This window comes from Marmota flaviventris, chromosome 7 (genome assembly GCF_047511675.1).
Source record: "Marmota flaviventris isolate mMarFla1 chromosome 7, mMarFla1.hap1, whole genome shotgun sequence".
Classification (NCBI taxonomy): Eukaryota; Metazoa; Chordata; class Mammalia; order Rodentia; family Sciuridae; genus Marmota; species Marmota flaviventris.
The window spans coordinates 13046286-13061095 of NC_092504.1; the positions used below are offsets into that span (position 1 = coordinate 13046286).

General features: G+C 41.2%; 1 protein-coding gene across 1 annotated transcript in view; it reads right to left on the reverse strand.

Annotated features, from left to right (window-relative positions):
- The window catches only part of Fam184b (family with sequence similarity 184 member B), a 111029-nt gene that overhangs the window by 28841 nt on the left and 67378 nt on the right, over positions 1-14810 (reverse strand). Inside the window, exons 6-7 of the mRNA XM_071614785.1 lie at positions 11363-11473; positions 9855-9962 (exon numbers count right to left, since the gene is read on the reverse strand). Of these exons, the coding sequence (XP_071470886.1) occupies positions 9855-9962; positions 11363-11473 (219 nt within the window). The remainder of the gene's footprint in view (positions 1-9854; positions 9963-11362; positions 11474-14810) is intronic.

Here is a 14810-nt window from a genome sequence, read left to right on the forward strand (position 1 = left end):
TGGGATGATAATACTCAAAGTAGTAAAATGGGGGGGGGGGAACCTGCAAACCAAGAATACTATACCCAGCACAACTTGCCTTTGAAAATGGAGAGATAATTTCCCAGGTAAATAAAGCAGATGGACTAGATGTGTCTTTCAAGAAATGAAGAAATAAAGAAATTAGAGGGCTGGGGATGCAGCTCAGTGATAGAACACTTGCCTAACATGCATGAGGCCCTGACTGATCCCCAGAACTGAAAAAAAAAAAGAAAGAAAGAAAAATGAAATTAAAATATAACTTGGGATAGACAAAATTGCCAAAAGCAATACTATGGAGAAAAGTTCATAGTTATTAAAAAAAAAAAAAAAAAGACTTCATTAAAAAAGAAGGATCTCCATCATTGTACTGTCATGTGTAACTAATTAAAATAAAATCAAAAAATTATATATTCAAAAAAAGAGAAGGATCTCAAGTAAACAGCCTAAGAGCTATTGAAAGAAAAACAAACTAAGCCCAAAGATCGTAGAAGGAAAAATATGTTAAAGCAAAATAATTAAAATTGAAAACTGAAAAAAAATCAATGAAACCATGAATTGTATTTGTTCCTTTCTTTCATTTTTTCTTTTTCTTTTTTCTTTTTTTGGCACTGGGGATTGGACCCAGGGGTGCTTAACCACTGAGTCACATTCCCAAACCATTTTTTAAATTTTGAGACAGGGCTCTCTGAGTTGCTTAGGGCCTGGCTAAGTTGCTGAAGCTGGTCTTGAACTTGTGATCCTCCTGCCCCAGCTTCCTGAGCTGCTGGGATGATAGGCGTAAGCCACCATGCCTGGCTGAGTTGTTTCTTTTAGACAAAAATAGCCAAAACTGAGAGAGAAGACTCTAATAAAATTAGAAGTGAAAGGAAATACTACAACTGATGCTACAGAAACAAAGATTATAAGAGACCATTATGAACAACAAACTTGATAACTAAGCAGAAGGGATAAATTAGAAAATTTGAATGGACCAATAGGAAATAAGAAGGTTGAACCACTATGCAAAATCTTCTCAACAAAGAAAATTCCAGGACCAGATGGCTTTATGGGTGGATTCTGCAAAATATTCAAAAAATTTAAAGAATCCTTCTTAATCCCTTGCCACAAAAACAAAAATAAAAAAAAAAAAACACTTTCAAAATCATTTTATGTGACAAATATTACCCTGATTCCAAAGGCAGACAAACACACCTTGAGAAAGCTACAGGTTCCCTGGTGAACTTAAATACAAAAAAAAATCCTTAACAAAATATAGCAATCTGAATCTAACAGCATATTTACAGGCATATACATCCTGACCAAAAAGAATTTTTCCTAGGATGCAAGAATGGTTCATTATACAAAAGTCAGTTAATGTGACACATCATATTAATAAAGGATAAAAATCACAAAATAGTCCCAATAGATGTGGTACAAGCATTTGACAAAATCCAATGCCATCTCATTGAGAAAAAACACAGAAGAAATGAACACAACATAAGAAAGCCCACATATGGCAATCCCACCACTAATATCATACTAAATGGTGAAAAATAAAAGCTTTTCCTATAAGAGCAGAATCAAGACAAGGATGCCCACTTTCACCACTTCAAACATAGTATTAGAAATCCTAGCTACAGCAATTAGTCAAGAAAATAAAAAAAGGAGAAGAAGAAGGCATTTAAACTAGAAAGGAAAAAGCAAAACTGTCACTGTTTGCAGATAACATGAAATTATATATAGAAAACCCTTAGTTAAGATGCCGTAAAAATTGTTAAAACTAGCTGGGCATGGTGGCAGATACCTGTAATTCAAGTGACTTGGGAAACTGAGGCAGGAGGATCACAAGTTCAAGGTTTGCTTTGGGAACTCATCAATACCCTGTCTCAAAATTAAGAAAAGGGCTAGGGATGTAGCATGCCTGGATTCAATCCCCAGTACTACTAAAAAACAACTATTAGAACCAGTAAACAAATTTAGTAAAGTTTCAGGGTACAGAATCAACCTACAAATATTAGTTGTATTTCTATACATTAACAATTGAACTGTCTAATAGGGAATCTGGTAAGCAGTTCCACTGACAATGGCACCAAAAAGAATAAAATATCTAGGTATAAATTTAATCAAGGAGGTGAAAGCCTTCTATATGCAAAACTATAAACACTGGTGAAATAAATTTAAAAAGATACGAAAAAAATCTGTGATCATGGTTTGGGATACCTAATATTGTTAAAGTGTCCACACAACCCCCAAAACTACAGATTCAATGCAATCCTTAAAAAAATACTATTTTTTACAGAAGCAGAAAAAACAATTCTCAAAATTCATATGGAACCATCAAAGACTGTGAATAGCTAAGTCAATCTTTTAAAAATTCTTTTTAGATATACATGACAGTATATTTTGACATATTATATATGCATGGAAACAAGAGATCAATAGAATAGAATTAAGTTCCCAGAAGTAAGTTCATAATTTATAATCAACCAATTTTTCAACAAGGGTGCCAGGAAGACAATAGGGAAACAAATGGTGTTTGGAAAATTACATATTCATTTGCAAAAAATGAATTTTGATTTTTTATATTATACTATATATAAAAATCAATTCACAATGGATTAAATACTTAAATGTAATGGCTCAAATGATAAAACTCCTAGAAGAAAATATGCAGAAAAAGCTTCATGATGTTGGTCTTAGCAATACTTTCATGTATTTCAAGTATATGACACCAAAGTAAGGAAGCAAAAACCACATATGAATATGGCATAATGAATCCTACTAGTATGTATAATTATAATGCACCAACAAAAATAAGTTTAAAAAATTAAAAAAATAAACTGGTGGGATTCTATCAAACTAAAACTTCTTCACAGCAAAGGTAACAACCAACAGAGTAAATAGACACCTAAAAAATGGAGAAAATATTTTCTGAATATATAACACATATATATTACTACAGCCAAACACTGTAAGATTAAAAAAAAAACTAATAACTCAAATTTTAAAATAGGCTCAGGACTTGAATAGACATTTCTCCAAAGAAAACATAAATGATCAACAGATACATTAAAAGGAGATGGACATTACTAATCATCAGGGAAATACAAATTAAAACCACAGTGAGATATCACCTCACACCTGTCAAGATGGCCATTCCAAAATAGGTAGGTGTGAGGATGTGGAAAGGCTGGAACCCTTGCACACTATTGGCGAGAATGCACAATGATGTAGCTAATAAAGAAAACAGTATGGAGGTTCCTGAAAAAATAAAATAGAACTACTGTATCATCTAGCAATCTTATTTCTGGGCATTTATCCCAAAGAATTGAAATCAGTATTAAATTATACTAGCATTACTGTGTTCGATGCAGCACTATTTACTGTAGCCAATATATGAAACAACTTAAACGTCCATTGACAGTTGAATGGGTTAAAAAATGTGGTATGTACATATAGTGTAATACTATTTATCTTTTAAAAAGTAGGAAATTCTGCAATATGCAAACAACATGGATGAGCCTTGAGGACATTATACCAAGTGAAATAAACTAGCCACAGAAAGAGAAACAGTGTATCATTCCATGTAGATGAGGTATCTGAACTGATCAAATTCATGGAATCAGAGTAGAATGATGGTTTCTAGGGGCTTGGGTAAGATGGAAGTAGGGCTTTACTATCAAAAGACATGATGTTTCAGTCAAGCAAGATGGGATCTGCTGTGCAACCCTGTACCTATAGTCAACTGCACTGTATTATACACTTGAAACTTTCCTTAAGAGGGTAGATCTCTTTTGTTGTGGTTCTTGCCACAATAAAATAAAACAAAGTAAGTAAAAAATAAACCTGAGAAATGAAGGTTGTTGAGTTTTCTCCAGTTGAACAGGGAAATGAATGCCACAGTCCTTTTTCTGTTCACTCGTTTCCAGCCTCCAGGACACCAGAGACAAGGAAGTCTGTTATGGTTGGGATGTGTTTTGCCCATAAGGACAGCCTTTATTGTTTCCAACCTTTATTGTCAGAAGCTTGTTCCCGAGTTAGGCAATATGGGAAATAATGGACACTCTAACAGGTGGGGTCTAGTGGGAGGTCCTTACACCTGAGTGCTGCCCTGAGAAGGAAATACTCATTCTCTGAAGTGAATTCTTGAGAGTGAGAGCCTAATCCCTGAGTCTCTCTGGCTTCCTGTTTCATGATGCACTTTCTTCCTCCTGCATATGGTCCTGCCACTTCTCATATGGTCTTCAACAGAGTTTGAGCCATGCTGTTTCGATTTTCAACCTCCAAAATAATTTTATCTTTATTATTTTCTTTATAAAGTTAGCTTACTTCATTGTAGTTAACACAAAAGAGACTGATACAAAGTCTTTCCCAAAGAAAGAGAAGATTACTCGCTCCCACTGACACCAAGTCATTAGAAAGAGATCCCAGTGACCTAAATTATCCTGCAGCCAAGGCTCATTTTGGAAGGAGTTCCTAATCTAACCTTTTAATTACTGAGACCCAAAATGGTACCGTCAGCTCCATTCATTCTATAGTCATGTCTCAGTTTTTGTAAAAGGAGAGGTTAAACGTCTGCCACATGTAGATATGTTAGATGCTAGAAGGATAAAGATTAATAAGATATAGTTCTTGACTTCAACTGCCTTATGGTCCAGCAATTGGAAGAGATGCCTGGTCTGACAATTCCGTCAGACCACACAAATAACAACAACAAATTATCTCTTCTCTTTGACTTTGTGCACCTGGTATTTCAGGTCAAAATATATCATTCAAAAGATGCTACAGTGCCATTTTATTATTTCATAAATGAACTTGACCCTGGAGATAATAAACAGTTGGCTGAATGACTACTTTCAAGCCCAGTAATGCTGATTCAATTATCTGCTTCTCTGAACTCCAACTAGAATAGACTTCCCTGCTACTTTTTTTTTTTTTTTAAATCACAGGGAGCCTTCTAGTAAAAATAATCCTGAGCTACTCCCAGAGTTTCTCATGTCGTCCACCCTTGACTCAGACTCTTGGGTTCTTCATCAGGCATTCTGCTGAGATTTAGTCCAATACTCTCTTTCCAGTCTTAAAGTGCTCTGAGTATAAATAGTGTGCACAGAAAAATAAATAGATCCATTTCTCTAAACCATCTACCACAAAAGGCTCCTCCTAACTCCTCCCAAGCAAATAGTTGGTTATTTTAAACCTAGGTTCACATTAGATCTCCATCTTTCTTCTTTCAGTCATTTTAAACTCATCTGGATTGTTTCTATTTTAAAGAAACACCCACTACCAGGAAATCTCATGGCAGGGAACATTCAAAGTCATTTTCAAGTTCAGTTCATAATCTTCCAGAGGTAGCATTCTGTACATCTTAAAATAGAGCACCTAACGTAATGGAGTTTTGCTGAAATGATTGCAGGGGATGGTAGTAGATATTATAAAGACACCTTACATTTATAGAAGCTTGAATGGTTTTGAGAAGTGCTGTCATATGCTCTCTTTTGTTCATTACCACGAGTCTCTGTGGTAGGGAGGCAGGGATTACTGCTGCCATGGCTCAGGGCACAGGCTCTGGTGCCTCTCTTCAAGCCTCAGTTTCCCTGTCTGTAAAATGAAGAAGATAATACTAACATTTGCCTTGCAGGGTTGTGGAGGTGGTGACCCAAGGACTTTCTTTTTCCTTTTAAGGAAGGTGTAAGCAGACACATCCATGAAAACATCCACTCCTCTCTGTCCCTATGTCAGTATGACCCAGGTACAAAAGGAGTCTTCTAGAAAAAGGTTTTCCTTCAGAATTATGAAGACCAAAATGGCTTTCTGCAAACCAATGAATGACACTAGGAATCTAAGAAAATTAGGAGACTGGACATAAGGAACAAGAACAAAAGGTTCAATGAGGTCCCAGCTAACTTTGGAGGAGACAGAGCCGCACCCAGGTTTGGCAACCCTCTCTGCATGTTCAGGGAGTGGCGTGGAAATTCTGTCCTCAGTTGCTGTTATTATTTTTATCTCTCTTGACTCACTGAAGTACTTTAGTAGGACAATACAGAGCCTGAACTCAAACCCCTTAAGTCTTTGAACAAATTTAAATCTTATAGCCCCCAACCCAGCAAGAACATCACAGGGAGGCTATTACTGAGCACCCTGTTCTGGTGGCCCTATCCCCCCAGCAGATCAACCTTTAGATTGTTCAATCCCTTAACCTCCTTGGCCTAATGTCTACCCCTGTCTCCTCCTGCGGGGTTGCAAGTCTGCTGTGCTCAGGGTGCTGCTCACACATTATCCAGGGCGAGGCACAGCTGCCAGGCAGGAGGCTGCCCCAAATATTTGAAGTAAACTGTAAGTTTCTGATTGGCAAAGTTTATAACTCACTATGTTGGTGAGGATGTGTGGAAACAGGCAGGTGTGCTGCTTGTGGCAGGAGCCATCTCAATGGGAGGCAAGATATCAAAATTGAACACTCACATGCCACTGGACCCAGCAAGTTCCACAACAGAAAGAGTTAGTGACTCATGCCGAGTGCCATATACTAACTCATTTAGCTCTCACAAACCCCCTGAGATAGGTGGTATCCCATTTTACAGATGACAAGGTTGAAGCAAAGAGCTGTTAAAATATTTGTCTAAGGTTATCCAGTAAGCAAGAATCCAGGCATTGCTATTCATTGGCGAATGTGCCCATCTACTATACTATACCCTCTTCAGTGCTATCCACTGAAGTATGATCTGCAACAGGGAAACAATCTAAATGCCCACCAGAAAGGAAAGACTGAATACATTGTGGCTATTCTGTACAAAGGATAATTAGACAGTTTTTTTCTTTAAAATGAAGTTGTGTGGAAGTTTACCTGTTATAATTTCCAAATATGAGATTTAATTTAAAAAAAGCAGAGCACAGGAAAATATGCCCTTATTTATGGGAAAATACTCATAATTATGCCTGTAAATATATAGTATAGCTCTAAAAGGGCATTTAAGAAATAAAACGGAACAAAACAAGTAGTCTTCCTGGGACAGGAAGCATGCGGGAGGGTAGATACTTTTCAATGTATATCTTTGAATTCTGTACTATGTACATGGATTACTTATTGGAAAAGGGTACTAAATTTGAAGGAAATTTCAGTACCTGCAAATTGCATAATAGTTACCTAAATGAAAACACAGCACATGTTTAACTCTATACGAAATGTACTCATTGTTTTAAAGTTATTTGTTTATGCATATTTATCTAGTATTCAGCTCAGAGGCTGGTACATCCCAAGTATTCCACAAATGGCCCTGGAATGAATGAGTAATGTGTATATTGTATTGAATCAAGCAGGCCTTGGATTTCTTAAGGCCCCTCCTGCAACTCCGTGTGAGAGGAGTCTACACTTCTCTCTAGACACTGAGCTCAGCAAGGGACCAGATGAGGGCTGCTCTCATGGTTCAGCAACCTGAGGTCCTTTATGTGCATGTGTGTCTTGGGCTTCCCCAGGATTTGCTGTTTCAGTGCAGCATTAGTTTTCCAATGGAGGTAATTTTGCTCCTGGAGACATCTGGCCATGTCTAGGGTCATTTCTGGTTGAGTCAGTTTGTTAGGGGTGAGGATCTACTAGCATCTGGTGAGTAGAGACCAGGAATGCTGCTAAACACTCTACAATGCACAGCATAGCACCCACACCCAAGAATGATCCACTACGAAAAGGCAAGTGCTAAAGCTGAGAGGGGCCTGAGCTGCAGTGACAGTGCTGGCTCATGGACAACCTGACCTTGACAGAGAGACCCTTGATCAGCAGCCCTGGAACATACCCAGAGTGTCCACGAGTTTGTGCTCCCTCCTAAAAACACAGCCTGCCATCCAGCCTTCCTGGGCTGCCTTTGTGTCTACTCTCCAGCATACCGCCCTTGCTTTAAATTCAGTCTCATCAGTGAGGCCCCAGCCAACTCTGGCCCCTCCTCCTGCAGCAGTCATTTTGAGGAGCTAAGAGATCTAGAATATTCGAGAAACAACTTTTCTGAGAAATCCCACACAAAGCAGTGCAAAGTTCAGCTGCCTCTGGAGCCAGGAAGTTTTGTCTTGAAGGCTAGCTCAGGAGGCTGGTTCTTAAGAAATGGAAAGAGAATGAAAATATCTGCATGTTTCTCAGGCAGAAGGATGGCAACGGACTCAGGTCAGGAAGGGAACACCCCTGCCAAAAAAGATGCCTATGTTCCTTGAGGCTTCTCCTCCAGGCTCACACAGGGGTGAGGGTGCTACTGAAGGACTCTCCTCCAGTTTGGTGTCAGAAGGAACCCCAGGGAGTCCTGGCCACTCTCCTTAACTCTGAGACACACAGTTGGGGGCTATTGTATCTGAAAGGCATACTGGTTGTATTATCTCTCTCACAGTGAGATAGGGGGCAAGAGTCAGTAGTCCTGGCTCAACTCTTTATCTCTAGTGACAAAGGAAAGTCACCTAACTATTCACCTTTGGTTCCCCCTATGTAAAATGGGTACACTGCAGGTTTGTTGTAAAACTCCAATGAAATTATGGATGGGAACAGTGTCCTATTACTGACCAGTTCCCATATAAATATTAATTATTATCAAATCTACGTACATTAGATTTTTGGCTCACTTCTTCCCTGGTGAGTAAGTGGTTGCGTAGGGATCATCCCAGGAGGGCATGCCATGGGGACTGTCATAGGACTGTGCCTGAGCCCTGGAAGACTGGGGTCAGTGGTGAGGAATTACATTTCCTAAGGACACTGAGCTGTACAGACATGGGTGATTAAGAGATCCAGGGGGCTAACATGGGAAGATCCAGACTCAGCTACGTTAGTGTCTTCCTACCTAAAGTCTGAAGTGGACTGAACTGTTGGGGCAGCAATAAAATAAGTAAAATTTAAGGCAGTGGGTTTTTTATGACTTGTACTATCAAAATGGGAACCAAAAGGGTTATTTAAGCCAGGGTACTCAAACATCAACTTTGCAGGGACTATTTACATCTCTGACATCACACAATGGGTGTTAGTGAGTGTCCATGAAGCATCTGTTATGGATTGAGTTACGCCCCCAAGAAGATATGAAGTCCTAAGTCCTGGTACATGTGAATGTGACCTTATTTGGGGAGGGTCTGTACGTATGTAATACATTAAGATGAGGTTGTTCTGGATTAAGGTGGGTCCTGGATCCAATGACTGATGTCCCTATAAGAAAGAAGACGACCCAGTTGTATAGGAAAGGAGGCCATTGATGATAGGCAGAGATTGGAGGGCTGGGTTTCCAGCAAGGATTGCCAGAGCCACCAGGAGGTGGGGGAGATGCCTGGGTCAAGCAACCCTCATAGCTTCCAGGGGAACCAACTCTACTAACACCTTGATTTCAGATGTCTGGTGTCCAGAACCATGAGAAAAAAAAAATTCCTACTGTTTAGGCCAACAAATATGTGGTGATTCATTATGGAAGTCCTAGGAAAATAATAGTTCACCATGAGCAGGACATTCAGGAGCCAGTTCCTACCATCCAGAAGCTTTTCTGAAAGGCACCTTCACATGGGAAGGCTATGGTGAGAGTAAACGGGACCCAGGATGTTGGGGTTGGTAGAGAGAAGCTGTTATTGTGGTTAATGTTGGACAGAGTCAAAGGCCCCTCCTATCTGCCAGGCAGACTGCTTTCAGACAAGATTAATCTGACCAGCCTTTTTCTTTTTTAGGCCACAAAGATAATTACTCAGAACTCTATTTCCTTCATGGTTTTTGCAAATGGATTTTGTGGTGACTTCCCTACCCCTCAGGCACTTGGCAGTGCTGAGAGGGGACATGCAGCCCGTTAACATCAGCATGTGTCACTGAGGATGTGGAAATATCCTTAATTATGACAGAAAAAACTAAAGGTTACCTGGGTCTCCAAAATACTGCAGTGCTGGCAGTCGGATTCCTGGGGGCTTTCCTCTGCTCTTCGGGGAGTTACCTTGTGCTGTTGGATAAATTCTTCCAGCCTTAAAACCTGAAATGGAAGACAAGAAACATGAGGTGATGAAATGAAGTCCTCCCACCTGCATTTGGTTATTAATTTTGGAATCAATTCTGAATCTCTATGATGTGGCCCAGGTGTCCCATTCAGAATAACTGGGCTGGTCTCATATGCATATATGAAGCCACCTTAAGACCAGCAGGGTAAAGTAGCCCAGGTACAATATGAAGATTGGCATCAGGGCTCAACAGGATGGGAGGAAGTAAAAAACAGGAGTGAGCAGTAGCAGGAAGGGAGGGAAGGGGAAAAAATGGGCCTCTTTTCCGTGCAGCTTCACCTTAGCCTAGGTTAGGATAGAAGCCTCTTTACAGAGACTTTTCACCACAACCCATTGCTTGATAGGTCAAGTCTCAGGCATGGCATGCTCATTGGTTTTTTATTTAAATGATAATTTCAGAAATATAAAAAGAAAGTTGGAGAAGAATATAATCAGCACCATATGCTCACGGCTCAGTTGAAGAAGTAAAAGCACAAATTGCAGTTGTGACCTCTTACATCTCCCTGATCCATCATCCTCCCCCACTTCTCCTCTGTCACCCTCATTCATTCTTTGGATTGACCTCCATGGATATGTACTTCTAAAGAATCTACATTCTTTTGCCCATGGCTTCTTTTATTTAAGTTCCCTATGGTACATGCTGGTCTAGCACGTAAGAGGCACTGCAAAAAGAAAAGAGAAAGAAAAACAATTTTCCCAGAGGTTGTGGTGCACGGCCAGGGCTGAGGAACGAGTCCATGGCCCCTGGGGATGGCAGGAGACACAGATCTCATCTGGGACCGTGAGGGAGGGTAGGGAAAGAAAACCTCTTTCTATTTTTTTTGTCTAATCAGGCTCAGAAATGGCCCTAGGGACCATGTTTTAAACCTCTTCTGCTAGTTCTTCAATACCTTTAAAGGCTCATAAAAACATTTTCATTTCTTTTAAAATCAGAAGGAAAAAAAACACAGCCTGGTCTATTTCATCTTCCAATCAACACAGTCATAAAGGATGAATTTTGTTCTTTATAAAGGAAGGCATCCAGGAAGGCACAGGTGCCTCGGACCCACAGAAGTGATAATGGTGCCTTGGAGCTGGGGAGACTGCAGATGCGCCACTGCTGGCACTATTCAGCTGCAGAGTCGGCCAGCTGCCTCCTGTGTCCTTCTTTTATGTGAGAAGTTACAGGCCTCTTTGTTTAAGCCTCTATAAATCAGGCTTCTGTTACTTGCAGTTAAATTTATGCCCCTAAGACAGTCTTCCTGGCCCAGTGCCCTCTTCTTTGTTCTGAGGATATAAGGAAGTGGGGCCGGTTCCTGACACTCCTGGCGTCTCAGCCAGAAACTTCCAGGAGCCAAATCATCATCCCCAAGCATTGCATTTTGGGGGGGTTTACCTCAAGCAGAGAGTTCTGAAGCTTCACATTTAGGGCTGTTTTCTCTTCTTCTAGCTGCCTGATTTCCTTTTCTGATTTCTTCTTCACCTCTTCCAACTGTGCTTCTACTTCCTAAGCAGTGATTAGAAGGATATTAGCTACCCCAGGCATGAAAATAGGACCCTTACTTGTCCACACCCTGACGTATTTCCAAGGGGATCAAAGAAGATTAGTCAGAAAACACTGTCAGAACATGAACCAGAAGTGTACAAGAGGTCAAAAGAAAACATGCCTTGAATCATATCAAAATGTATGATATATATGAGGGTGGGCTAAGATGGGGTAGACACTTGATTGTTTTCTAGCATCAAATAAGAAAAGAAAATGTTCATTGCTAACAAGTCTCAGTATCACATAAGTCAAAAACCCAACTACATTCTCAGATGAGGGGAAATGTTAAAAGTAAAACAGAATCTCTCCATCTCAACAGTATTCGATTCATACATTGGTCAGAATGATGGGTTCACAGGGCTGACTCCCAGGTGGTCCCTCCCGACAGCCAGTGAGCCTCAGTACAGATTGGAACCAGATGAAGGGAAATTCTGGATGAATGTCACCACCCATCTTAGTACATTCTTACCTTGTTGTGACTTGCTGTGTTACTTACATGCTGAGCAGTGAGTGCTCACAGGCGGTGAGCACCAGCTATGGCCAGCTGGAGCCTACCATGCCAGCATGACCCAGAGGCACAGTGAGCCAGGACTAAGGCTAGGCAGGGTGTGCTGACCTGCTGCACTGGGAGCAGCCTGGGACAGAAGCCTGCTTCACACACTGTTGCAGCCCAGAACCCCCAAGCATCCATGATCAGACTTCAACCTCCTGTTTTCCAAGAAGCAGTAGGAAAATGGAAGTGGAGCAAATCTGAACGGGATTGCAGGACTAACCAATAGCATTGGTACTTTTCCAAACCTGATTAGCATAAATTCAAACTGATAGCATTTACCCAAGTGCTAAATAAACCCCTAGATTAACACACTCAAGCAGCAACCCCTATTGGGTTCCCTCCTGCCCTGTGAGAGTTGTCTCTTTTCTTCCCACACAAATAAACCTACTCTTTTGCACTCACTCTTCCTTGTTCATGGATTTAATTCTTCAAATTCATCCAAAAAGAACTTGGAAAGAAGTTGATGGAAAGCTTCTGGGATCTGCTGCACCACTGGAGGGTATAGCCTGCCACTAAGAGCTGCAACACACCCCTTAGGGTAGTGGAGGAGAATCGGGCTTTGCTGGTTGCCACCCTCAGAGATGAGACCAGCAGATATTCCCTGACCTGATTAGCTGCTAACAGCATACCAGACTTTCTTGGCTGCAGAGGCCTACAGTTATGAAGACCCCAGAAGCTCACTTCCAATTTTTTTCCAGGTTCTTGTCTTATGAATTCAAAGAATTAAATACACAGATGAGGAAGAGCGAGTGCAAAAGAGTAGGATTGATTCATGTGGTAAGAAAAGAAACAGAGCTCTTAGAGGACTAGAGAAAACCTAACAGGGGTTGCCACTTGTTTGTTTAGGGGTTTATATGGCACTTGGGTCAACACTATTGGTCCAAATTTATGCTAACAGAGTTTGGAAACTATCATTGCTATTGGTCCACATTTATGCCAATCAGGATTTGGAAAAGTATCAACACTGTTGGTTAGCCCTGCAATCCCATTTAGGTCGGGTCCACTTCTGTTTTCCCACTACTCCTTGGGGAAGTAGGAGGTTGAGGTTTTTGGATTGTGGATTCTTGGGGTTCTGGGCTATGGCATATGTGGAGTGGCATCTGCCCCTGGATGCTGCCAGTGTGACAGGTCAGCAAACCCTGGCTTGCGTCAGCTTGGCTCACTGGGCCTCAGGCCCACCCTGGCACAGTGGGCTCACATAGTCACAGTCAGTGCTTGCCAAAGCTGCCCCAGCTGGCTCAGACCAACACTCCACTGCTCCAGGACAAGGGCTTAGATTCACTATCAGGTGCAAGGCATGGTTCTTGGAGTAAAAAGGAAGCAAAGTTCCTATGTGCCAAGGAGCTTAAATTTAAGTGAAAAAAAAAAATAGTCAATAAGTACAGTATGACAAACACTATGTTGGATGGAGAAATAAAAAAAGCAGAGAAAGGCTGGGAACAAAATTGAGCAAATTATATTGTTATTGTGTGTGTATAAGAGTACGTAACAACAAACCCCATTATTATATATAATTATAATGCATCAATAAAACACAAAGTAGGGAAGGAACTCTGCAGTATTGAGGAGGGGTTAAAATTTAGATAATTTGGTCAGAGAAAGTAACTTTTGAGTAAAATCCTGTGTGACTGAAATGCTAGTCAAGTAGATGTCTGGGTGTGAGCTTTGCAGGACCTGCCAAGACCCTGGCACTTTCTCAGGACAGAGGGGAAGGCCACTATGGCTGGACTGGAGAGAAGGAGGGGGAAAGTGGTAGGGGATGAAGTTAGAGGGACATCGTGCAAGGCCTTACATATCTTGGTAAGATTTACAAGAAAAATGAAGGCCATGCAATATCTGGTCAGAGGAGTGACATGGTTCAAATTATATTTAACCAGATCACTGCCAGTTTCTATCCTGCGGACACATGATGAAAAGGGTAGTATGGGAAGAGCAGCAGGAGCAGTGGGAAGGCAGCAAGGAGGCTGCTGTAATAACTGAGGGGACAGCTGGCGGTGCCTGGACCCATGGCCCCAGTGTGGATAGTGGGCAGTGGCAGAGCTCTGGGTAGATTTGAAATGTAGAGTGACAGGACCTGCTGAAAAGAGAGGCACCTGCCATAGTTTGTACCAGGAATGTTCCCCAAAGGCCCATGGGTTAAAGACTTAGTACTCAGCTGGGCTTTATTGGGAGGTGGTGGAAACTTAAGAGATGGGGTCTGTGGGAAGTCCTTAGGTCACTGGGGACATGGCCCTGAGAGGGATTGTGGGACCCTAGCCCTCCCCTTCCTCTCTCTCACTTCCAGCTATGCGGCGAGCAGCTTGGTTCCACTAAGTGCTCCTGCCGTGGTGTGCTGCCCCACTACAGCCTCAACACCATGAGCCAAAAATAAATCTTCTCTTTTTAGAGGTTGACTACCTGAGGTATTTTGATATGGTAATACAAAGCTGGCTAACACTGCATCAAAGAGGACACCACTGGTTTTGACCCGAGCAAGGGGAGAATGGTGTATCCATGGACTAAGATGGAGAACAAGAGAGAAGGAGAAGGTTTGGAGAGTCTAAAGGGTTTGCTTGTTCAGTTTGAGACATTTGCTAGATATCAAAGTAGATAGTTGGATATACAGGTGTACAGTTAAGAGGAGAGTTCTAGGTTGGCTATACATTCAGGAGTAAAGCGTCTGTTTGGAGGAGAAGAGCTAGAGAGAGAACATAACAGAAAGTACAAGAGGTCACCCCAGCATTTCCTATGAATCTGAGGCTACGG